The 27,171-nt window shown below is 42.7% G+C and overlaps 1 protein-coding gene across 3 annotated transcripts in view; it reads right to left on the minus strand.

Moving 5' to 3' along the window:
- Nucleotides 1–27,171, minus strand: part of LOC108034847 (regulating synaptic membrane exocytosis protein 2) — a 66,907-nt gene that overhangs the window by 34,722 nt on the left and 5,014 nt on the right. For 2 of the 3 annotated variants that reach the window (XM_017109979.3, XM_017109981.3), the window contains exons 2-3: nucleotides 16,576–16,815; nucleotides 2,808–3,270 (exon numbers count right to left, since the gene is read on the minus strand). In XM_017109979.3, the coding sequence (XP_016965468.1) occupies nucleotides 2,808–2,933 (126 nt within the window). In that variant the 5' untranslated portion in view covers nucleotides 2,934–3,270; nucleotides 16,576–16,815. The remainder of the gene's footprint in view (nucleotides 1–2,807; nucleotides 3,271–16,575; nucleotides 16,816–27,171) is intronic. The other variant, XM_017109980.3, reaches the window with a different exon arrangement.

The raw sequence follows: 27,171 nt of genomic DNA on the forward strand, positions 1-27,171 counted from the left end.
AATGTATAGTTGTTTGTTCGGGGATCCTACGTAGGGCAGCTCTATACCACCAACCTAGCTCCCAAAAACCCCACTTAATTTATGTGCTCAGGTGTCTGACGCCATTTTTCTTGCGCCAGGGTAAACTACTCGGCATTCCTCACGCTCTCGGCTCCTCCTCACACAATTATTGCCGTGTTAATTTTGTCATTTATTATGATTTTTTGCTCGGCTGGCGTCTGGGTCTTATGGCCCGAAGCCGCAAATAGTTTCATGTTTAGTGCCGAAAATTACGTGTTGACGTTTAAGAGCTGCCGCTGCCGCCTGTGTGAGTTTTTCCCTCGTTTTCCCTCGCTTTTCCACTCGCTTTTCTCCGCCACAACAATAATATGGCATGGCGCAATATGTGCGCCCTTTATGGCCGCAAAGTATGCTACATAAAACAGCAGTCATTGCTGAGAAGAAACGAGGAGAAAGTCGGTCGCCAGCAGGGAGAAAGTTGCGCCTTTTCTGCCATGAATGAATGCGTTTGCATTCCGGCAGGACAGACATCCTAGCAGCCGGAATGGAAATCAATAGCAACTGAAATGAAGGCAGCGAGCAAATACTTTGCCACTTAAAACTTGTGCACAAGTTTATAAAGAGTGTTTTACGGAAAAAGCAAGGACACGGCGGGGAATATCCTTGGCGAATCCACTGAGGGGAATAATTAATTAATAAATGTTTATTTATTGTTCATTATATTAGTTTTTCAAGTACCAGATAGCCTTATCTTATCTGTTTCCCATTTTAATTGGCAAGGGATGTTTATAAATAAATTTCACTTTGGAAACTAAACCTTTTTTTTATCATTCACATAACTTGTAAATGTGAAGACAACAATAAAAAAGAGTACAAAGAAAGCAGTAAGCTTGTAGATTTTTTTAGGTGTCAGAAGCATTTTGTATATTTTCTTACAGTCTTTAATAATGTTAAACGACTTGTGCCACTTAATTAGTGAGAAAATATGTAATTAACCCCTACCACCTGTGACTTAAGTTCTTGTAATTTGAAACATTTGCTCTACTTTAAATATTTTCTTCATCCCATGCTATTGTTTTTCTCATACTTTATGGGTACTAAGCTTAAATAATTTAGTTTCTTGTGAGCTACAGACAACATTTTTATAGGTTTGATCTTGTTTTGCACTACGTAAATGCTTTCCTGTTGAGTAATGGAGTTTTCAACCTTTTTTTCCACACAACTTACATAATGTAATGGGATTACCGAAGCTGGGCATGTTACACCATGTTACCCTGTTTTCTCCCTGTGTAATAAGTAGTTTCTGGGACGGGCACGTGCCCAAGGCTCCGAGTCGCCTGTTGCAAGTTGCCTGTTGCTGCTCATGGCCTGCACCCGGGCACAATAAAGTGCAGCACACAGACAACGGTCGACCGACTGGGACACGTGTGGTCAGGACGGAATGGCTGGGCTGGGATGGTCAGGATGCCAGGGCCAAGAGGATGGTCAGGATGTGTCCACAGCCAGACGGCAGCCGCAAGCAAATGTGTAACGAGCCGAGTGCGCCAGTTGCCAGGGAACTTTACTTTACGGCGGCAAGACTATTAAGGAAATTGCTGCAAATAAACTGCAGGAGGTCGTGCAGCTGCCAGGACCTTCAGTTTCCATTTTTGCCCCAGCATCCCCGAGAAGTATCCTTTGATGTCCTGCGGTCCCTTCGCATTTGTCGCTAAATTCCGAAATACCCCGTCTGCTTAGGTTGTTAGGCATTTGAATGGCAAATAGAAAAAGTTTCTTAAATCCTTTTCGCCAACAGACTTGCTAACAGACCGTCAACGGCTCATCATTGTCTTGAGATGGGTCCCCGAGTCCTTGAACAAGTTGGACCGCTTTGATTTCGTGCTTCATTTGGCCTAATCAAACTTGGCGAAAACACAAAAATCTTCAGCATTTAGTTGGCTGGCATTTGCTTGTCAGCCGGCCCTTCCCCACGGCCCTTAATTTCCAACTTGGTTTTTATTAACTTTGCAAAGAATTTTGTGCCGAACAGGAATTTCCCAGGAATTTACACTCTTCCAAGGCCTTGCCTTTTCTCCCTTTCTTTCTCTGTGTTATTTTTGGCTTCACACGCCCATGTATAATTTTATTCTTTCTTTTCCACCCAATGCCGAAAACCATTTCCGCATTACAAAAAGGGACACCAGGGCGAAGGCAGGTGCTCGGCAGGATAATTGAACCACTTCGATTGCCGGCAGCCCGTTTGCGTTTTTGTTTTTTGTGTACTTTTGATATTTTTCGGGCTCATAAACAAAAGGGAAAACCCAGTCAGGCGGGCAAAGCATTTAAAGGGCTTTTTAATTAAAAAGTTTTGTTTGCCCTTCCGCCGGGCGTTTGTTTTTGAAGCCTGTTTGAAAAGGCCTTAAACGATGAGCCAACTTAAACCTGCAGCTGCTTAATGTATGCAGTTCTCGGCTGTAATAATGCCAGCATAATATTTGCTATTGTTGTAGGGGTACGGAGAGGGGGAAAGAAAACAATTATCCACCACATAAATCAGTATTATTAGGGATTTTCCTTTAATTGTTAAAGTTCTCAGTGATTCACATTCAAGTGTATGCACTTCTTGGTCAGGCAGCGGGCGAATGAATTAAGAATTCGCATTTTATTGCATTTCATTTGCCGCTCATTATCATCGGGAAGTAATTAAAGAATCACAACTGGCGAATGAAAATGAAATTAAGCATAAATTACGAGCTTCTGCCGGTGACAATAAGGGCGGGCTGCCCCGTGATTTATATATATTCATTGAAAATCGAAGTGTTACTTACCTTCTTCATGAACGACATCACATTTGTTGGCAACATTTTGACGGCTTTTTTACCTCTGTTTTTTTCCTTGACTGAGAATGGGTTTTCCGTTCGCTTTGCGTGTGTATTTAAAGTGCAATTAATCATGCATCCGCCGTGTTGGACGTTGCGTATACGTAATGTTTGCTTTGTTCTGCTCGCAGGTAAGCCGCTTTAAGTCATTTCGATTTGGTTTGTTTTCGCTCCACTTCTGGGCCATGTATTGTGTATTATTCCCTCCGCTGATGGCCATTTTTCATTGGCCATGTAAATAGGCATTGACATGGGGATATTGGCATTCCAGCGGCATTCTACATGTTGCGCCCGAGTTCTCTCGATCCGGGATTGATTTATGTGCAGCTCTAGTTCCGCTCTTGGCTTTTAATTAACTTTGGCCATAACTCACAAGCGTTATTATTATTGCCGCCGGCTGCAGCTGCTCCTCCTTGGCGGCGTGGAAAACATGGAAAAGTACACCGAAAAAGAGGCGGAAAATTATAATTAGTCATTTGGCAGTGGGAGAAAGTTGCACGCGGTGCTTAAAGTGCTCAAGCTCACGGACGTGTAATGGTCCGCCCGGCTTACACCGTACTTAGCTGGGCCCCATAAATTTCCCTACGATAACCATCAACAGTGTTTTGGGTTTTCTAGTCCCCCACCCCCACAGCACCGACTCTCGCACACACGCTTACTGGTGAAAGTGGTGAAAAGTCGAGCGCAAAAGTTTATAAGGCGGAAATAATGTGTCGCCCGGCATGCAAAAGTCCCTTTTCCTTTGTGACCTGTATAATAACCAGTTGGCCCTGTTCAGTAACCCACTTAGCCAACGAAACCTTTAAGTTAACGCCCGAAACTGATTTTCAATAAGTCATTTTAGCCCAGACCCAAGCTTAGCTAGAGCTTAAGTACTTAAGTACTTAAGGTTCTTGTAAAGCAGGTTCACTTAGAGGAGACATCAGCAGAGCACGGTTATAGTTATTACAATAGTTGGTAATTTATTAAAGATATTAATTATATCAATTCTACTGTTTTTTTGGGTACTTATAACTACCAAAAGCAGCATGGTCTAAGCAAAATTCTGATATATGGATCTAAAAGATATGTTAGATTCCTAATTTAAAAATTCTACGTTTAAATAGATGGTTCTAAATGTGTAAATCCTTTCCATTTTAAAATAAATCTTTTAAATTGGCTTCAAACAATGCGTATCTATTTGCTGTTCCTCGACTGTTTGGCTGCTTTGCTAAGCTCTCTGGCTGACTGATAAGCTGCTGGAGACCATCGCCAACAAGCGGTGCAATCACAATGCTTTGGCCAGCTTATCGGGCATTCACTGCAGCCGGGTTTACTGTACTGCAAATAGAGGGGGAACTGAGAGCCTGGCTCTGCTGTTTGCCTGGGAATGGAATTATTAAATGAAATGACCCACATAGCAATTCAATTGTCGAGCTATCCGCTCGATTAGAGCTGCATCGTTCCGGGGATGTATGGGGTTATATAGGAATATGGCATTTGCAATCCCAGTTCCCAGTTCCCAGTTTGCAATTCCCAATTCCCATTGATGTTGCCGGGACAACGGATTGAAAGCAGACGGATGCCGATCAAGTTTGAAGTTGCCAACTTTTGGGCAAGTCATTGGCCCAGAATGCAGTTGGTCTGTCCCTTTTTTTATTTTTATTTTTATTCGACCATTGTGCGAGCATTGGAAAAGTTGATATAGAAAGTCATTCGACATGGGGAATGTGCTTACGCCCAATGAAATTCCCGACTTGCCAAATGAGCGGACGAAGTTTCCAAATTGTATTTGGGGAAAAATGAAAATTAGTTGCCGCTTGAAGCTGTCAAAATGCCAGCGACAGGACATGCATTCCGCGCGGCGAAATCAGGACGAGTTGATTTTCAGAGGAAGATGTAAGGCAAAGTGTTAGCAGTGTTTGTTCGCGGGGGAGGGGTCTCGGAAAACCGGGTGGAAAAGCGCTGCGATGGGCGGGAAACGGCGACGACAGGCCCTCGTGCTTACACAAGCTTAGCGCGCAAGGATGTGCTCATAAATTGTAACTTTCCGCTGGCAACGTTGTTGGTGTTGGTAACAAGCATGAAATCACATGAGCACACACACTCGCACGCGAAATCAACAGGACGAAAGGACGAGCAGCAGGATGCTGGCAAAGTTCCAGCCAACTTGGTCGGCTGTAGTTGGCACCCAGTTAATTAGCGCGAAATTGGGAGAATGAGTTTCCGAATCGGGCTCTGGGCATGGGCCGTGGGGCCTGTGCCAAAAAGGAACCTTCCCGGGCGAAGAGCCTCCCTTCGTCCTTCCTCCTTCGGCCTGTGCATGCTAATGAAACTGATCAGATTGCCATTAGCATTAAAGGTCAGTGTGTGAGCGGAGTGAGTTTGTGTGTTCGGCTGGCAGTAATACATGCATTAAATAAAGTCCAACAAGATTTATCACCCACACGCTTAGATCCTGGCCAGGACCCGGCGCCCAAGGACATCGCAATTGTCACGCACAGGCAAACAAAGCTGGGCGAAAACAAAACAAAAAAACCGGGCCGTAACCGAACCAAATCGAAATTGAAACGCTCGAATATAAAATAGAGGTTACTGCACTGGAAAAAAAGGTTTAAAATATTACAAATCAATTTATTTAGTACTGAGGCGTAGAAAGTTTTTAAAAACCTTTTAGCATTTTAAACGTGGGTATGTTTAAATCGTCGAAATTAAGTAGACTTTTTAAATAAATCAATATTTTTTGAGTACTTTTGAAGACTATTTTGCTGTGTATGCCTAGTTGGAATTTTTGAAACTTTTCTCCGATTCTCCGTGTGTGGTGTGTGGGCAGTGCGGCAAACTTTCAATGTCCGGCGATTTATTGCGTCGAACGTCACCCAGGGTGTCAAAGTGAATTGTTATGCCGGAACGTGCATGGGACACAAATTAAGTGCAGGCCAGTCCGAAATAAATGGAGGAAAAAGTGCGGCAAGAACAATTCCTCAGCCAAATGAAGCGCAACAGCTTTTGAACGGGCCGCATAAAAAAAGGCATATATAGCAGAGCCAAGAGCAGCAGCAGGTCCAATTGCAGTTGAGAAATCGCAGCGCAGTTCATAAATAAACCGGACAGCAGGGGTCCTCGCCAGAGTCGCCAGAATCACCAGAATCGCCGGCAGTCGAGGGCTGGGAAACCGACCTCATGAATGGCATGAATGAAGCGTTGTCAACAAAGCCAAGCGATGGGGGATTTCCCCGGCGAGTCTGCAGATTACAAGCCCAGTGTCCTCCCTTGTTGCCCCTTTTTTGTCCTGTTGCTCGGCTTGTTAACACACTCCGTGCTGGGTTGTCCTGCCTGGGCAGGATTCCGTTGCCAAGGACCAGGACCCTGGCATAAGACGAGTGCCGAGTTACCCACTCCATCTTGCATCTACTTGAGGTGCCTGCACAAAAACCGTGTGCGTGTGTCACTCGAAACTATGAAGAATCATAGTTTATCGATCTTGGGGCAAAATTAATTTGCGATGGCGAACAAGCGAAAGTTTTTGAGGGGATAACTTTATAGAGCAGAGTGGAGGAACTTTCAACGAGCGACAGGACAATCCAATGACACGTGCGAGCTGAATTTGGATATACATTCTTGGCATTCCAAACTTTCAACTATCTCACTCAACAACGAAATTAATAAAGTTTAATTTGAATGAAATCGATTTTGTGCATACGATTTTATTTTATTTAAGGGGTTGCAAGCTCGAACATAGATTTAATTTAATAATATAAAGATTAAAGTACACTTTTGTAGGTAAGGTATAATATAATAATGGTATAATAAAATAAAATGTATATTAGCTAAATAAAATTCAGAAAAATAAAGATCTTGGAGCTTTCATTTGCTTAAAAAAAGTTATCCCGACTTCAATAATTTCTTTTTGGTACTCAGTAAGAAGATTTTCGTTCAGTGCCGCCGTGGCAGCCGACATTGTAGGCCAAACAGGATTTTTAATGAACCTGCGACCGCGGCCTGTTTGCTCCTGGTCATCCGGCCATCAGGACATCGGGACGTCCGGAGGCCAACATCCTAGTGGCAAACGGACTGGAGACTGGATGTCAACGCCATGGCTGGCTAATTGACAGCGACGGGCTTACGTGGCTGCTACGCGATCTTGCCGCCGTGTTTCCTGCTTCCTTGAAAATCCTTGGAAAGGTTTAATTGCTGGAAATAAACAGAAGACGAGCGCGAAGCTCTGTTGTCGTGGGCTGACCGAACAGATTGCTGCCTGTGATTCTGATTGTGAATCCGAATCCGAATCTGGGTTCGATTCGGGCAGCATGGCCCACGCCCATTGACAGGGCCATTTCCCTTTGCAATTTCCCCAGGATTTTCGAGATGCAGAACACGTACGTGGCGAAATGAAATAAAACGTTGAGCTCTTCGCAGGCGGAGTGCAAACAAAGGCTGGCAATCGTTTAAACTGCTGCCAAACTCAATTATTCAAATGGCCGGGAGTGGGAGTGGGAGTAGGGGGCGTAACCAGGGGCGTTTGGGGGCGTGGCAGGGGAGGGCATGGTTCATGTGCCTCAAGTGGCACTCGCTTTGCGGTCGCACACGGCGATACTTGCAACTTGACGTTTAATCAAAGCAAAAGCCTAAGCGAGAGCCCTTCAGCAGACGCATGCCTCGATTTGCTCTCAAGGACCGTCGTTCTGCGGTCTGGCCACAAAACTGTTGACACGTCCTCCTCCCTATCCTGTCGACTGTATCTGCCGACTTTCATCTTAATTGAAATCGAATCAAAGTGTTTTCACTCAACAAATGAAATTGTCTGCTGCACGCATTGTTCTCAGTTGCGAGCTCTGTTTTTGGCCAACTGTTGCCACCAACTAATGACCTGGCATTGTGTTGGGTCCTCGGGTTTTACACTCAATTTGCTGGTATTGTGGCTTATTGTTTCATAAATTATTTATTAGAAAATTTTATTTGCTCTTGGTCTCCGGCTCTTTCTCTTTGCCTTGTCCCCAAGGGAATTGGCTGGGCTTTGTGTGTGGGCTTATTTGATTATGGACTGGCAGCACAAACAGAAACTGAAACTGAAACTAGGACATGCACTTCACAGCAGTGCCAGAAGTTGCGTGCCCCGATTTGGGCCATTGGATTATGGCAGCAATATTGTTCCATCCGAAATGCGTTTGATTTCTCCTCCAGATATGATTACACAAAGCCTGGTTGGGGACTTATTGGACAACGGAAAGCCATCGCCCAAATGCACTGGGCCACAATCGAACATCAAACGACTGGCGAGTGCTTAGCAAATATTACGCATTCGCCCTGTTTCCTATTGGGGAAATTACGCATACGCCGTGTGCACATCAGGCATTACAGAGGAGGGAGGAAATGTTACTAGTAACTTTTCCTTTCTATACATCCCATTTAGCCTATAATTTTTAAATAATATAATATATTTATTGTTGTATAAGTAACCTCACACACTGCTATAGCGATTTCTGTAACAACTTTATTGTACTTTGTACATTAGAATTGGTTGAGCTATAAATTATTTAATTTTTATTGTTAAAGCTCTATTATATAAAATAATGTTTAAATCCAAACTAGCATATTTCTCCGTGCATAGCAATAAAGCTCGGGCCGAATCAACTTGATATGGATATGGGCCCAAGACCCACGAGCTGCAGCTCGCCTAGCACTCATTAACGCTTTGTAAAATGTGCAGCTCGACGACTATTTCCTCGCATGACAACACGCAACTTTGCCACGCCCCTTTCCACTGAAGAAGGAGGCGGGGCAGGGGAGGCGACGCATTTATGATGTCGCGCCAACGTGGCAAACTCATTAGGAATGCGTGAAATTCAACACAGTCTCATCCGAATTTAAGGGCGGCGACAGTGCGCAATTGTCGTAAAAGCAGGGAAATGCTACTTAATATCCTTATAAGACATCATTTCTACGCATCTCTTGATTTATTCGCTGCAAAAACTTTATATTAATAACGCACGGCTGGCATGGAAAATTAAATCAAACGGAGCGGAGAAGACAAAAAAGCTTGGGGTATAAAATCCTCGAACCTCGTAATAACACAAAACCCCGACAAACCAGAAAAAAGGATAATGGCCGTTAAGCGATGGCACGACCGTAAAGATTTCGGCAGACTGGGAGCCAGAGAGCAAAGTGACCGCAATTAATTAACCACAAGGCGGCGAATGCCGCTGGCAATAAAAAATAATTATAATTATTTTCAGCAAGTGCTTGCAAAACGAGACAGATACACTCATAAAACAAGAGCTATGATGGCGCGATTGTAAAAATAACGTTTAGAAAAGCTGATTTTGGTAATTTTTTTCAGGCTAATCATATTTTTTTTTTTTATTTAATTAACATCTTTATTTAATATAATCCAGGAACAGATCTAATTAAAGCCTTTAACCTAAATGTTTTCTTAAGTAAATAATCTCTTAATTATAAATTATAATTAGTTTTCAACTTGGTATATAGGAGTAGCTCAAATTACGACTAGTTTCAAGTAAATAATATATTCATATTAGTCTCTTAGGAGCAGCCCAAAATGTCTTCTTTTGAGCCTGCGAATTGGGATAGCCCCCTGTAATCTCCGGGCTAGACGATTACGGTGGGCAGTTAGACGGTCGTTGTACCTGCTTGAGAAGAACGATATTTGGTCTTCAACAAGACTCAGGTTTAGGTCATTGTGAAGCGTTTGGCCGCTAACGAACCACTCACAGCCAGTGATTTGTCTTAATGTTTTGTTCTGGACGGTTTGGAAACGTTTTCGGTGGGACGCAGCCGCCACTCCCCAAATTTGGATTCCATATCTCCAAGTTGGTGCGATGATTTGTTGATAAATGTGCCGCTTGCATCTTAGAGATAATTTGCTTTTCTTGTTTAGCATCCAGAATAATTGGTTCCGCTTTAGGTTGCACATTTTGACGACTCTGGCAATATGTTCTCGGAAGGTTAGGCGTTTGTCCAGTGTGAGGCCTAGGTATTTCGCCTTAGTCGCTTGCTCTATGTCCACATTATTAATGTGGACCACCGGAGTTGTTTTTCGGCGTAACGTAAAGCAAACGTTTACGCATTTGCTTTCGTTGATTTTGATATTGTTCGCCGTGGCCCATTTCTCGAATTCGTTGAGGTAGGTTTGCAGCGTTTGTGAAGACTCGGTCTCACTGTTCGAGGAGCTGAGAAAGCAGACGTCGTCAGCGAAGCTGGCCAGCAGCATTTTGCTGTTGTCGTAGGTCATTTCTTCATAGCTTGGCTTGGGGATGTCTGCTGTAAAGATGGAGTACAGTAGCGGTCCTAAGACGCTTCCTTGGGGAACGCCAGCTGTAATGGCAACATTTGCAGAGATTGCGTCTCTGGACTGGACGCAAAAATCTCTGTTTGTGAGAAACGATCTGATGAGCTCAAACAGGTTGGCTGGCAGCGCTGTTTTGACTTTGGCTAGTAGTCCCGGGATCCAAACTCTATCAAATGCCTGTTGTATGTCAAGAAAGATGCCGTTGCAGTATTCTTTATTGTCGTAGGCCTTCAGGATGTGATTGACTACACGGTGCAATTGCTCAATCGTACTGTGGCCGGCTCTGAATCCGAATTGGTGCATTGGGATAGTATCATTGTCTTCTAGGTGTATTATAAGTCGGGAAGCTATCAGCCTTTCCATTACCTTCGATAAAGAGGGCAGGAGGCTGATAGGCCGGTAGGAGCATGGATCCTGTTCCGGTTTCCCTGGCTTTAGAATCATACTGATTCTAGCACTCTTCCATTTTTTGGGAAAGTATTGCACTCTAAGTATCGCATTGAATATCAATGTGATAAGTAATAGTGCTCTCTTGGGAAGGATTTTAAGTACTGCGTTGCTTATTAGGTCATGACCTGGCGCCTTTCGACTTTTGAGGGTACGTATCATGTTTGAGACTTCTTCCAGACGGATATGTCTTATTGGAGGTGACATCTGGAAAGGGCGCTGTAGTATTTCGTTTATTCTGTTGATATCCTCCTCGGATGCGAAATTAAACGCAGTGAATCTGTCGCCAAGGTGTTCCGCAAATGTTTGTACTTGCTCTTCTAAGGAGCGACACCAGTTACCATTGCTGTTCTTCAGAGGCGTAACTTTCTGTGGCATTCTTTTTACTTTTTTGGTAAAGGACCACATATTAAAAATGGAATCATTAGAATAGTCCATATTGGTCAGCATATGTTCGAATTGCGCATTTTTCAATTCAGCCATGGCAACGTGAAGCTCTCTGGCGCATCTATGCCATTGAGCTTTATCCTCAGGACTGTGCGTTCGAATATAACGTCTTCTCAGTGCTCTCTTACGGACTAGAATCTCTGCAATGTTTGGGTCAATTCTATTCGAGTGGCGTATGAGGGCTCTGCCATGATTGTTTGCAGTGTACACGTTTGCACTCCTCGCCGCATTTGTCACGTTGGTAGTGAAGAGGTCTACAGCGTCGTCAATCTCAGCAGCAGAGTTGAGCTCAATGTTAAGGCGTATCGATCTACATAGTTCTTCCTTGAAAACAGCTACATTTGTGTGTTTGCTAAGAAGTTGTCTACGTTGAGTGCATTGTATGGCTTCTGTTTTTAATGTAGTGATGAGAGATAGGTGGTCCGATTCAAGGTCCCAGCTGTCTCTGATGCTTAGCTTGTCGTGTGGAATGTTGCGATAAATTGCAAAGTCTAAACAGGATGGTCTTCGATTTACTGCGCTTGGATAGTATGTTGGTGCTCCAGTCGCCAGGATGTTGGCGTTAATTGAGATGGCGCTTGCGGCAAGTAAGTTACCTCGGTGACAGGTGATCGCAGAACCCCACCATGGATGTTTGGCGTTCCAGTCTCCGCTGATAAATGATCTTGGGAAGTTGAAGTTAGCGAATATGTCATCAAATTCTGATTGAGTCCAGCTGAAGTTCGGAGGGCAATAGATTGATCCGATGAATATTTGTCCTATACATGTTTGGATTCTGGCACCCACGATTTGGACTTTAGCATGGACGATTGGCTCGATGGGAAAGTGATTGATCTTTTTGTTAACCAGGATTGCAGCTCCACCCCTGTGGCTGCCGTCAGGTAGATTTGAAGTGTAGACTTCATATCCAAATAGTTGAAGGTTGGATGTCTTCGTTTCAGTGAGAAGGAGAATGTCAATATTCTCTCTCTCCGCAAGGTGGCCGATTTCCGTCATTTTGCCGGCAGCACCTCGCGTGTTCCAGGTGAGAATTTTTATTTGGGACATTGTGTAAGTTGCGCGTTAATTGCAACCAGCATCTTCAGCATCTGGGCTTGCATGGCGTATAGACCCTCGATAGCTTTTGAGAGCGATGCAACTGCCATTTCTAGTTTAGATTCTTGTGCATTTTGCTGTTGTGACACATCTGGGAAAAAGTGCGCATGATTTTTTGCACCGTAGTGATGTTGCTGTTGAATGGCGTCCTGTAGCCTATTTGTTAGGTTTCCTGGTCGTTTGTTTTGTTTTTCCGTGATTGGATTTGCATTTCTGGCTATTTGAGCATAAGAAACTCCATTTTCATAATGTTTGGGTGTAGAGTTATTGTTTATGCTCACTTTTGGGGTTTTCTGTACATTTTCGTTCATTTTGAGCAATTTTTGATAGGATTTGCAGCCACGGAAGTTAGCTGGGTGATTTTCACCACAGTGAGTGCAAGTTGCTGGTGCTTCTTTGCTTCTGGGACAATCTGATGATTTATGGTAGTCACCGCAAGAGACACAGATAAAAGGTCTGTAGCAATATCTTGCAGTATGACCAAACGATTGGCATCTCCGACATTGCACTATGTCTTGTGCTTTTCTGGCTACTTCAAAACGGACGCGTTGGCGACATAGAGATCGTAGTTGGAGTATATCTTTGTTATTTAGATTCTTTTCTACATTAATGAAGAAGAGGTTCATCTGTTCACCGCTCTTGTTGCTTTTTGGGTTATATATTGATAGAACTTTATGCCCCTGTCTGAGTAATTCCTCTTTGATTTTATGATGGAGCTGTGAATGGTGTAATCCTCGCACAACAACTCTGAATGGTTTCTCGTCTTTCAATTGATAGCAATGGAATTCAATTTTCAGGGAACTTAGTTGTCGTACTACAGCCCTGTAGGTGTTTGCGTCTTTGGTGTAGATTCTGTGAGTGGAGCCCACAGAGGATTTGATTTCAACATTTTCAAGATTTGTAACTTCCTCGATAGCGATAAGAAGTTCGTTCACGTTTGTCACGTCCATAAGAACGATTGGTGGTGGTTTTGGACTACCAGTAGAAGCAGATTTTACCGTAGATGAATCAGTTTTACTTTGTACGTTTGCGTTCTTGTTATGTGCATTGCTGTCTTTAGCCTTAGAAGCGGTGTGAGAACGGTAAGCCGCTGCTGCAGCGCTAGTCGATGGTTCGTCCACACTATTGCAGTCCATCTCATCGTCATCAACTGATAGTGTTTCGAACCTGTTTGCTGACACAGGGTCACTGGGTTCTAAATTTCTAATATCGGCACGTTTTCGTTGACTTATTGGTGAGTTCGATGACCCCTTCCTCTTCTGGCTCTGGATTTTTTGCCATCTGGGTGAATCCGGTAGAGGGGGGAAGTCTATAGAAGTGCTTAATGCTTTAGGAGGCATAGGCGTTGAGCACATGCCACTGCATATGCTGGGTGATGATGTAGTGTTGGTATATATTGGACTGTGAGTTGTTGTCAGAGTACTGGTGATACAGGCTGCATTACTGCTTGATACTGCTATACCATATGAGTTAAGCTTGCCGCTAGTGGCCAGATTTTTTGCCAGGGTTAACTCTCCTGGAATCACCTCGTCCATGACGGCTTTTCTCAGAGCTTCGCCCAGAAGCATTGTTTCTCTGGTATTTGCCATTTCTCTCGATTTTATGCAAAGTCGAATGTAAGTCAATCACTGCTTTTATTGCCCCTCTTGTACGGCTGCGCGCAGTGTGAGGGGAACAGCGGTGCCCTAGCGGGCACAAATGCAGTCTTGTCGCACTACACTTATGTTGTTGTTGTTGTCCCACTGCCGACACTGCGCTAGACAGCGTCCGAATTTTTATGATCTGTGCTATTATTAGCACACGAAGAATAGATAACAAAATAATAACGCGTAAGCACGCACTTTGTTTTTTTTTTTTTTTTTTTTTTTTTTTTTTTTTTTTTTTTTTTTTTTTTTTTTTTTTTTTTTCCCCACGACACAACTTGTCAAAGAGTTGATTAGGCTAATCATAAATTTTCCAAAAAAAAGAAAAGTGCCCAAAAGTGTGCAACACATTTTTGCAGAATTATACCTTTTTATCGCATACTTTCAGGCGTCCTTTTGAGGTTTTCTATTATTTTCTTAACCTAAATGAAGCAATTTGATGAGTGTAGCCCCAGATAGGATATATATTTTGGGGTAAGAAATTGCGCAAAATAATATAAAGTGCTAGGCATTCATTGCGTAATTAAGAGCTGGCCCAAAGTGAGCAGGGCAAAGGTTAAGCTGACTGGCTGTCAAGGCCCGGCCTTTGTGCCCGAGCATATTGCCAGTTAATTATTCAGCACATGCATGAAGGATGTACCAATGTCAATGTCAATGTCGAACTGTCGGCCAACTAAACAAGCCGTGAAAGCAGCTCAACGGCCCCATGAACTTTTGCAGCGCATCTAATGCGAATTCAATGTCGTCCTGGCCTTCATTGGCCCCAGCAGCCTGCCTTCAACGCGTCCTTGGAAGGACGACCTCGTGGGCCGTTGGCAAAGTCAATTAAAAATATGAGCGCAAACTAAATAAATTGTCATAAATATGCAAAAGAGCACAAAATAAATTTTCTGCCGAGGACAACCCAGGCAACCTGTATTCCGAATTCAAGCCATTTGTTATAGCTCGTTGTTCGTGGCATTATGCATAATCATGTCTACCATCGATATCCATGACTGGGGCGTATGCTGTCATTATTGTTATTACTCGCACTGTCGTACAACAGTTGTTGTGCTTACTTATCGCCGCACACATAACATGTGTCTCGGCTGTCGCAGCTGTCTGTCTGCGGTGCGGTGGAAAGTGGAAACCCATTTCCCCGGCGCCTTCAGCTGTCTCCTCCGGATCCCAATACCATTTCCATTCCGACATTCCCTGCACGGCACCACAGCAAAGGCGGAGTCCTGTAAATTGCATTGCAAGTGCTCGGGGATACACGGAGGAAAATGCCAGAAAAGCAGCTCACCACATAAAAATGCCTCTTCAATCAAAATAAAAGAGATTCTTAACTGTTTATAGGGATATTCAGGGCACAGAGAAAAATATATTTAAATAAAATCCCTCGAAATGAAGTAGTGTATCTACAACAATAAAATAAACATCAATTAAGGCAATTGTCTGTGATTTTTTATTGATTTCCATATCTGCTAAAACTTGTACAAAAACAGGAGCATACAGCTATTAGAGCTGCCATAACTGAAATGCTAAAAACCCTAAATCAACTAACCTGTTGTAAATAAAAACCTGTACACCACGCAATAAATACCAGTACATACCAAAAGATATATTTTAAATGTCATCGTAAAAAAGCATATCATTCTCTATTACGAATGCAAATGCTCTTGCAGCACTTAACAAAGCTGTGTGGCCAGAAGGTCAAATGTCAAGCCAGCAGACAGACAAATATTTAATCCCCACAATCGCACACAATCCGCCCAACCAGCTTGCCCCTTTTCTCCTTTATTATTTATGAAATATTCAGCACTTATATTCATTAATTTGATTGCGATCCGAATTGATGCATTTTTCATATGGTCTGCCAAATTGGTTTAAACTTTCTACAGAGCGAAAGTGAAATGGCAAATTGGGCTAATTCGTTCTGATGAAGTACTAATTAAACGCGATTCCATCTCCGATTTCAAGGCCCTCTTCTGTCCGGGGTGTATTCAATTAAATGCGAACAGCGATATTGGTTACAAGGTCGCTCGAAAAATCAACATGAATCCGGGTAATTTATGACAAATCGAGTAGAGTAAACACCAGGCTGCGTTTGATGTTTTCCTTGTGTAACATATTGCGCATACGCCGCGTGGCCAGTCACAGCCCCGAGTCATTTTTCATGATAATGTATTTATATTTAACATACATATTAATCAAAGACAGGCGGAGTGGCGGGCTGGAGTGGGCTTGGCGGTCTTGGCAAGCCGCAGCGAAGGCATTCTGTTATTGAACCCCACAATTTAAATTGATCCACAAGCAATAGCAAAGCAATAATTGCTGTGGTTTGGTTTTGCCAGGACGAGCAGATACCGAAAGACGTCTGCCGAGGCCATTATTCGACCGCACATCCCTGCCAGCACTCTCTGCTCCTGGCCTGGAATGCCGCAGGGCCCTCGTCTCTGCAACTCAAACCTAATCATCTGCGCACAGTAATCCCATCATTTGTAATGCATACTCACTCGGGGCTAGGGGGAGCACTGGGAAAAATGTCCCTAATTGGATGTGTTTTGTTGCACAAATATGTATTTTGTATAAATTTTTAAGATGTAATGGCTTATCTACTGTCAAAACTTCGTTAGGTTCACGTCCGAGGAACATATCATTATCAGCCTTTTTTAAAGAGTTTCAAAAACCAAGTGTGCTTTAATATTTCAATGATAAGCCCCTAGCTTTCTCTAAGATTTCCCAGTGTAGGCTCGAAAATACCGCAGTAAGTTGTAGGCAGGCCTCTCATCTGGCCATTGTGGCAACAAATTACCTGTGCGATTTGATTTCATTTCCGTTCTCCAGCCACTGCCTTCGGCTTCATCTGCAGGTTCGGCTTCGAATTTGGTTTTGGGAACTCGACTATGGGTACACCTGCAGTTCCAGAGCCTTAACCAATCCTAAATCATCATCATCAGCCTCGTCGAGTCGAAATCGTGCTGCTCGATTTGTTGGGCGCCGTCGATGTGCATTCGGTTTTTTGGCTTTCGATTCGAAACCGGCCGCCGGAGCTCTGCAAGGACATGTGGGAAGAGGAGGATTGTTGTGAGCATGTCCTGGCATTAGACAGCTGTCGAATGTGAAATGTGGGGCATAAATCAAATGTTATATTCGGCCGGGCGGAAAGCCCTCCGCCTAAACTGCAATCAGGCAAGCCCGAGTTTCAAATTCATCAATTTTCATTCAAACGGAATCAATCTTTATTACAATAAATTCGATTTTGCCCCGCAGATACTATTTCAAGCTTATTTTTGAAAGTACATCTAATTATGGTTCGTTCCTTAATCCAAGAAATATGTAAATTTAATTGAGAGCTTATGACACTGGCCATTATCGATTCTGTTTCAATGGGCCCTCGGTGAAATGGCCGCTCTATTAGTACTTTATCGCAACAGCTGACTTTTCTCCATTTACTCCGGGTACTAAGTACCTACTAAGCCCCCAAAGTGCAGAGAAAGTATATTTCTATCATAAATTCGGCTGACTTGGAAACTTTTCGACGGCTGTGGCATTTGCGGCCCTGTTGCTATATAGCTGTGTGTACATAGTAGATGTATATACATATTATATGGCTGGATCTGAAGCCTTCTTCTTGCGGCTGTTGTCGCTACTCTCGTAATTATGAAAGTTGGCCAACTGGGCTGCGGCCGCGCGTTCTCTTGGGGCATTCAAGTCCTCACAATGCTCCCCTTATTTTGGCGCCCCCAGCTATGCAACACAGCAAACTGTATATGCGGAAATTGAAGGATACCATAGTTACATAGCCTTATGGCCAGGGTGTGGGCATATTTTTCGACGCAGGACATCCTCATTACGTTCAAGTGGCACATTCAGAGTGCAGAATTTCTGTGGCCAAAACTTTGGGCGACTTGGAGCTGTGCGTTGTTGAAAGTTTATTCAAATTAGTAAATGAGAATTGTAGTTGTTGGCCGGAAGTTGTCGTTGTCGTTGTCAGTCGTTGTCAGTCGCCGACAGCAGCTCGAAAAACAAGGGCATAAATTTCACAAAGGCAGCCGAGGAGGTTTAAGTCCAGGAGCAAGTCCATTTTCGACAGCATCAAAGTCACTCAAGCACACGGGCCGTAGTCGAGAAACTTGGCCGAAAGTATGCAAAAGCCAGGCCGAAGTGAAATTATGAAGCACTGCCAAATTTGTTCAAACTGCCAGGCAGCCAGGCGGCCAGACAGCCAGGATGCCAGTCAGTCAGACATCCTGCAGATCCTGGATCCGTACGTGCCGGGAGCTCTGGGTCTTCAACTGGGCCACCCTGGCCACCACGTAGCCACTTCACTTCGATCCCCTGCTAACTTGTTTTTGTTCAATCAACAACAGGGCTATATTGCTATTGCCACTGCCTGGCATTGTTGGCAACCCCTTCCCCATTCAGATTCAGTTTTAGCCTTCAGCGCCGCTGTCGCCCGCTTGTTTGTCTAAGTGAAGTGAAGTGTGCCAAAGATATTTTCGCCCGATATGCGTCCAGGCATTTCGGGTTAAGACCCTGCCTGCGCTCACTCTTTTAGTTTCGGCTTTTAGCTGTGCACTGCTAGAAAATTTTTATTTATTTTTTATTAGTATTATTTGTTTTTTACAAAGAGAATGCTATATTTGTTAACCAGCTAGGGGGAGCGAGCGAGATGTAGATATGCATGCAGCAAAGCGACTGTTTCCAGGATTGCACACCACACAACAGCGCCACCTAGCATCGATTTCATTATTTGCTTATAACTTGTTAACGGATAATACGATTTTAAAAATCTTTGGGATATAGATGGATATGGCTAATGGTTTTTAAACTGATAATTGCAAAACTTGTATTTGCAGAAATTAAATTAAACTATTAATATAATGGGCTTGCCAGTATTATTCTCTCTGTAATCCTGCTTAGAGCCAAATGACTGTATCACTCAATAGCCGAAATATGACAAAGAGAGTACTTGGGCCTGATGGAGCAATAACCAGGCTGGCAAACAAGTATTTCACTCAGAGCGCCGCTCCGTCTAATGAGCCATCCTTTCAGCCGGATTTCGCTTCCTGGCAGCGGAAGAGCACCGGACACACGTGTGCCTTTGATTTGAATGCGACAAAAGAAATTAGTTCCAAGTGCAGGGGGGTTCATGCTTCAAGGATTATGTGGAACAAATACAATCAGGCCTAAAGCCATTTTTTCTTTCCTACGAATCGAGGAGTCTTCTTGTTTTAACAGCTTGTTTTGAAGTGCGTAGCAAGGGAAATGACTCTCTAGGGGTTTCCTAAAAGATGTTTAGCTGTCGTAAAACATTTTACTCCGCAAATAAGGGTCAGCAGCATATATTTAAATTGTATATAGCCTTTTTAAGCTCTTCAGGGGATATCATGAAATCTTTAACTGGCTAACACAATTTCAATTTATTAAAGTAAATTTCTTGCCGGGCCAAACAAATGCTGTCAATTTGGTTAGCAAATTGTGAAAGTCTTTCCAAATTGAAACCAATACGAAATATATTCAACAGAAGGCCATAGAATTCAGGAGCTCAAATTATTTAGTCTGCATATGGCAGCAGAATTAATAAATTCCCAGAAATTGTTGTGGCCAGCGAGAGCTAAGCGAACTTTTTAATCCAATCATAAGTTATTAGCACCCACTCTTTTTGAGCAGGAAGAGCTCAAAGTGAAAAATAAAAAAAAAAGAGGGAAAGCCATTCACATTCACTTGTGGAGTGACTTTTTTCGAGCCACATTTTTGCCATGCGAGGCAAAGAAGGAAAGCTGGAAAAAGCCTTGATTCATGGACCGCAGTTTTTTCTATGGTCCACCACCGAGTTGTAGGCAACATTCAACGAGGCGTGGATCTGGATCCCTTTCGGAATTGAGTCCCCTTTGATGGCCTTTGTGGGTGGCCATGGATATGGATGTGAGTGTGGAGGCTGTGCGTTGACGGCAAGTTTCACAAATGATTTCACATTTTTGCATAAATAAATGTCAAGTGTGCGCCGGAGCATGCGGAGAGTTGCTGACAGTTTTCTAATAAACCCGAAGGGAGAAAGAAAACAGGATAATCAGCGCGCACGACGGGGATAAAGGAGCCGGAGCAACAAGTTGCGTGTCACACATATCCCATATCCCATGGATATATATATATGGTGTATCCCTGTGTGTGTCCACTTTGGCTTAGCAATAATAATATCCTTGGCTGCCATTTTTCACTGTGCCTGTGTTTTCGGCTGTGTGTGTGCGGTTGGTTTTCCCCACATGAAAATGAAAATGACAATTTCCATTTCTCTCTCGACACTCGGCCTGGGTGCTATGGTTATTTTCGGATTTCCCGGCAACGCTGGCAATTTTAATAATGTTTACTCAAGGCGCAGACTTAGCCGCCTCCCTGCCCCAGCCATTTCCTCGAAATAATAAATAATAGTGGTAGAGAGCTGGGGAATAAAGGAAAAGTAGCCAGAATGCAGCGAGGCATGCCAAATGACAGCTGCTTGTAAATGGAAAATGGAAAATGCCAGGGGCTTAATAAGCAGGCCATAAGATGCAGCAGGCTATTGCAGTGGAAAACTGACAACATGCTACGTGTTTTCTGTGACCCGGCATCGGCATTCCTGCCATTCCGGCAGCCATTAGAGCCACAATTTATATTCCAACCATCTCAGAAAGGGGTTCGTCCAGCACAGTCACATTATCCCTCTGCCAACACAAAGCATTTATATAAATATCATTTTAAGCTGCCACTTGCTGCAGCTGCTGCCTAATGAGCGGATTAAAGTGCCCCCATAAAGGCGCCTGCTCGCTTCCCGTTCTTGGAAGTGTTTTTCCGCACTCTAGTTGCTTCCGGGAAGAGCCAAGGCTGCAACTCAAAGCCCCTCAAGGGTACATCAACTAGTGGCAATTTCTCGCAAAAGCGGGTCTTCTGGGAAAACCAAATTGCTTCACGTCTCTGGCAATCAGATATCAAAATAAAGTAGTCCTTGAATGCATAGTTTCGGAGTTTGGTTTATGCACAAAGGGTTTCGGGGCACATCAGTGGACGAGAGAGTTTTTGTCAATCAGGTTTACAAATCAAATATTCATCGATGATTTCTGCAATTCCAATGCCTTTACTCAAAGTCCGATTTGGGGAAGAATAACTCGGGTTGAAATGTCCTTGGACAGCTAAGCATTTTTTGCCTTTGACTTAGTTTTCTGTATAAAAAATTAACTTTTTGTTTCGGCAAAAATACAACGTTTTTTTGGGGTAAAAGAATATTTTTGGTTTTTAGTAAAAATCAACATTTATCGTTTCGTTTTTTTGCTGTAACTTGCCCAAAACTGTTCTCACTTCTAAAAGTCGCACTGCTATGAACAGCTTACAAGCTAAGTGATCGATTTCCATCACTTTCCGGGTGATTTAGAAAAATTAAAATTTTCACAAATTTTCAGTTTTTTTATAAGGGGTAACATCACAATTTTTTGAGAAAATGGGCCTAAAATTAAATTTTCCAGGTTTAAATGCCAATTGATCCGGAATTTAATTACGAGTTCAGCAAGGTATGACATTTCGTATTTCAAGCTTTACTTTTGTTGTTTTGGCCAAAATACTACATTTTTCTGAGCTCAAAAGTGTATTTTCGGTTTTTAGTAAAAATCAACATTTATCGTTGCGTTTTTTCGCTGTAACTTGGCCAAAACTGGTCTCACACCAAAAAGACGCTCTGCTATGGACAGCCAACAAGAAAAGTAATCGAAAGCCATAGCCTTCCAAGTGATTTAAAAAAATTAAAATTTGGACAATTTTTTGAATTTTTTATAAGGGGTAACATCGTAATTTTTTGCGAAAATTGGCCAAAAATAATGTTTTTCAGGTTTAAATGCCAATCGATTGGAATTTTCTTTTCGAGTTCAGCAAGGTACGGCATTCCATGTTTGGACTCCTACTTTTTTTGTTTCGGTCAAAATAGTGCAGAATATTTTACATGAAAAAAGATAATGTACAATTTTATAGACTTTTAAAGAGTAACTTTCCTAAAAATAAATCCGCCCACAGTGCGTATAAGCAATAAGTGCTTTTCGTGCCCTTCCTTTCTAATTTCCTCACAATATTTACAATAAAAAGGAAAAAGGCTTTGATTTGCATGCGGGATTCTGTGAGCTGCCTTCGTTTGGTAAAAGATTTCTGTGCCCAGAGACACAAAAACATATTGCCTCCATGCGTTTATATTGGAAAATATTGATTTACCAGCTATCAAAGACAGCTGCGACTCGCCCCGCCTCGTATTTGAGTTTGCACTTGGTGCGAGGCAGGACCACAATGCCAGGACCTTAGATCCCCGCCGCCAGGACACTCTAGCACACACATAGTGTTTGATTTCGCCTTTATGCTCCAGTTGCCAGCCATAAACGCAATAATCAATACGGATTGTCGGGGCGCAAAGTGCCAGGATGGCAGGTTTTGCAGGATGGCAGGATGCCACAAACGATTCACATTCCCACATCCACATCTACATCCACATCCACATCCACATCCATTTCGATTTCCATTCCTGGCCTGCAAGTGTGGCTAACGCAGCCCGAGGAGCTCAACAAGTGCAGCCAGAGCTAAGGCCACATCATTAACATTTGGCGCGGCACTCAATGTCAAGGCAACGTGACTAGCGGGATGGTTATAAAAATGAACATGAGAGCATATCCGCACAGGGGAACCTTTGTGGGCCTAAGGTCACGAGGGCTAGACGCACCTCGAGTATTTTATTTACGGCGCTTGGACTTGAATTGTGCGCGGCTTATTTCGAAAGGACCTTCAGAAAATGCTGCCGAAAGCCATTTCTCGGCTTATTTTGACCTTGAATACTAGTTATTCTTTGAAAAAAGCAACATATCAGGTCAGTTGAATAATTCTAAGACCAAATACTTAAGTAAAATGTCCTTATTAAAGCAAAAGAAATTTTATTTTTTATTTACGAAGCGTATGATATTATTTTTTCATTTATATGGGTTATTAGAAAATGTAAAAACAAAATAAAAAATAACTATTTTAAGGCATAAAACATATTTTGCTGTGTTAGCTCGTTTTGATATAATATTTTACCACTGTGCATATCAAGATACAACCTTGTAATGTAAGACCCTTAATTAAAAGTTAAAATGGGTATTTTCGCTTCCGGTTTTTTGTGAGTCTATATTTAAACATCATTACGTTCATCTTCCCAAAATATGGAAAGCACAAAGGCATCACGTTCCTAGAAACAGTTGAACCTTTGACCCAGGACGCTGGGAACATTTTTAACAGCAAATCTGACAAGGTTTTTCCTTTCCCACGCAGCTCGACGAGGTATTTTTAGAAATGCTAATAATTCACTCGAAAAGTGTGAGCTGCGTGGGGTCGCTGCCATACATTTCCGACTTAATAAGTTGACAGGAGCAGTCAATCAGCGTGGTGGCATTGGGTTTCCCGTGCCACCCACGCCAACAAACTGGCTTTGCCATCTGAGATTTGCCTTGCCCCCACCTCATTTTCAGCCATTTTCCACGCCGCACATCCTGTCGGCGACAGCTCGTTTAAAAATCATTCTTGGATCTGGCAAACTGTATCTTTAATTAGCCCAAGAACCTCGCAAACACGGATTTCATGGCTTGGCACATGTTAAATGCGAAATGGGTCATAAAATCTACCAACTAATGCGCTCCACAAGTAACACACATTTTTGGACTGCCGCCTGTTGCTGGGAAAAAGGATTTTCCGGGTGGCAGGGGGAAAAGGAATGCGAATGTGGCTCCCTGTGTTTGTGCAAAACCTTACTTTGCGCAAAATTATGCAAATTTGATGTGCGTTTTGTTTGGCAAGAGCACCGCCTGCTGTGCTAGTGTCTGTGTGGGTGGTTTCCGGGTGGTTTCTGGGTAGTTTCTGGGTGCTCCTGCGGTGGTTGCACCACATGCCAGGACCTGGACAAACAAGTTCCTCGGACAGCGGACAAAGTGCATGGCAAACAGAGCCCCTTAAAGCACAGAGCGCACACACATGGCCAAAAACAAACGGAACTCGCTCGAAAGAAACCAAACATTTGCTTTCCTAACCAACCTCAAGCTGAGCAATGAACTAAACTTTTGGCCGAAACTTCAGGTGCAGAAGCTTAAATCGATGGCCTCCAGAAAAGTAATTCCCCCTTTTCCGCTCAAGTAAAAAAAGGGACTAATCTGATCAAAGCGGCGCAGCTAGCAAAACAACGAAACAATTTCTGCAGCAAATGGAAGAAAAACACGAGAATCCGGCCAAGTTTTTCGGGCCTTTGAATTCGGCTTCGTTTGTTGTGGGGTGGCTAGGAAAAATCGGGAAAAGAACAAGCCAGGACCTTGTAACCGGAAACCACTCACACACACACACGCTTGGGCTGCAAAATAAACTGCTCATTACTATGCAAAGTTTTCTCTTTTCGCTATCTGCGGAAGTGTAAGTTGAGCAACTTCACTGAGGCCAAAAAAGCTGGCTGAAAATAATGGAGAACTTTCATAAATTAAGCAATTTGTAGAAGGTAGACTATACTGTTTTGGAACTCACAAAGTTGTAACGTCTTTAAAAATCTATTTATAGGTGTCTAAAAGTATGCAGCAGAATTCTTATACATGGACAAACTTGCGAAGTTCTTTTTACCACACATACTTTTCTGCATAAAGCGATTTAAGAGTTTTCCATGATTTTTAGGGCGTTTTCCATGATTTTTTTTATAAATTCTTTCAATCTTATGGACCCTATGCTGACTTATGAAATTGTAGATTTTAAAAACATTTTTTCTCCGTGTTTCAGTCCGCTAGGAGCAACAGTCGGTCGGATAACACAGCTCCCCGCTCGCTCGATTTAATTGGCCCACTATACATATGCTCGTAAGGGGAGTGGCCCAAACAGACGTTGGCATATGGCCAGTGAGTCGACCCCAAGCTTTATATTTCGCTAACGTCCTCCGCGTCGTTTCCGTTCATTTTCTGGCTAAGCACACGCCTGGGATTTCGCTGGATGGCTGGCTCATCGACCAACAAAAATGACTGCACATAAAGTGAACTAAAGTCTGTGGCAGAAGCGAAATACGGAATTCAATTTTCCCGGGTATGGGGCGGCCGGAATTTGCCAAAAAACGATGCTTAATGCGCCACAAAAATGTTGCTGCGCCATGAAAAATGAGTCAAACAAGAGGAAGGAAAAGGATGAAAAAATGAAACGAGCTAAATTTACACACATATTTGATTTATGGCCAAGCTCAGCAGCCAAAGTGAAAAGTTTCGAGTTTTGCCGCTTGGCTTTGGCAATTTTAAAGGTTCTGCGATAAGGCGAAGGCTTGGCACCAATCAGCATATGCAGGGCCACGCAAACAAACACAAACAAAGGCGCACTCAGACAAACAAACAAATAAGGGAACATTAGGGTGGTCCTTCGGAAATAAGATGGTACCTACTAAAGGTGTCTAAAAGTATGCAAGAAAATATTTTAAGCCAGGGGTCTCTTTGATTTATTTGGAAACGAGGCATTTATATTTTACTGAATACTTTTACTTTATTTTAGGGTTTTATGAAGCTTTAGTTTTTTGTGCTTTTTATGATTGCTAACATAAACTTTACTATACTTTTTTGTACATTCCAATAAATTCAAACCTCTCTATATTTGGAGGTTAAAAACCACACCTTAACTCCTTGCAGAAAATAATTATACTTTGTTTCTGATTTTATTTTTCCGGTATAATAAACTTTAATAGGTCGTGATAAGGACTATAAATTTCTAGAAAATCTTCTGGCTCACCCTACGCCCGACACACACAAGCACAGCCAGCGCCGTGAAGTATGCAAATGTAAGCGCCCGTTAAACATGCCAGAAAAACACGCCTCAAAAACAACTGGCAACAAAACCAGAACGTAATTGCCTCGTTTCATTTTTAATAACTGTCAATCCTTTTGCCTGTTTCTGGGAGCGGCAATTGCCCAACTGGCACAAACCGCCTTGTAATTTGCGTCCTGCACATGAGCTGTGGCAACATCGCGATACAATACCCACAAAACCGCAGGAGCCACAGCCACGAAACCAGCAACAACAAAGTGAAAAAATGTCGACTTTGTAGGGAACACCCAACAAAACAACCAACAAAAAAAAAAGAAAAAGTTAGGAACACTTGGGGATGAGATACTAATACCCTGCGAAGGTTGAGCTGAGGCAATCAAACTAAATTGAATACATTCCGATAAGAAAGTTATAGTCTTAGATGGCAGATGAACCCAAATTGAGGGGAACATTTATGCAATAATAAAACCCCAAAAATATTTACTACCCGAGACCCAGGATGTCTGCTAACAAGATGACTTGCCCATAAAGGGTATTTTATTGTCAACGAACCGCAAATAGTTTTTGCCCCATTTCCTTTTTAACAGCGCTTTTTCGGGGGGTCGAAAAGTTTTGCCTAGCTCGTTTGATAAATGTTTGTGCCAACTTTTCGCCAAACTGTTGCTCGGCTCTCGGTTTCCACATTGCATTGTAGCGATATCGGTGGATGTCAGCCAACAAAAAAAGGGGGAAACCAGGAAAAAGTAAGGAAAATTTACCCAAAACTTTAGGCAAACAGCTCGCTGCTGCTGCTGCTGGCCGTTTGGGCCCAAGGTTCCGCTCTAAAACTTTTACATTACAGTAAAATTACTTTCGATTTTCAGTATTCGGCCATCTCGGGAGCCCTTTTTTGTTGTTGAACTTTAAGCTCAGCCTGTTGCCCTTCCGATGGGCACATGCATTAATCATCTCGAGTACGCAACGCGGCCAGTTCAGCCAGTTCAGGCGGTTCAAAGTGTCAGACTCCCCTGTAACCGTGACCCTCGGGCGCCAATTACATTAATCAAAGCATAAAGCGTAAGCTGCACTCATAACACGACTCTTAGCTGGCCCAAATATTTCATTAGGCCAGCCCATCCCCAGTCGATCCAGTCCGAGCCCCCGCAGTACGCCCATAGGAAAATCCACTCCACTCCAGTCGACCCATAGAAAGGGCATAAAATGTCAATTTTGCGCAGAACCGAGAGCAAGAAAAGCTAAACAATGCGGCAAATTTTGTTTGCCAGCAGGGCACACAGAAAAAGAGGTTCATACCTTAATAAGACAAAAGAAATCTACGTTTTAAGGGGGCTTAGGAAAAATGTTTCATAAAATTGAAACTACTTAAAACCCTTTAGCAAGTTTCAATAAATTATTTTTATTATTATTTATTATTATTTTATTATTATTTATTAAAAGAAGTATATACCAATTGAATACTTAATGGAAGAAAAAAAAATATATTTTTAAATATAAGAAAATATAAAGTATTTTCAACATTATATATATAAGCATGTAAATAATAAAAATGTATCAAAGAAGGCAATCAAAATGAATATAAATTTTTAAACAATTT

This window comes from Drosophila biarmipes, chromosome 3L, assembly GCF_025231255.1.
Source record: "Drosophila biarmipes strain raj3 chromosome 3L, RU_DBia_V1.1, whole genome shotgun sequence".
Classification (NCBI taxonomy): Eukaryota; Metazoa; Arthropoda; class Insecta; order Diptera; family Drosophilidae; genus Drosophila; species Drosophila biarmipes.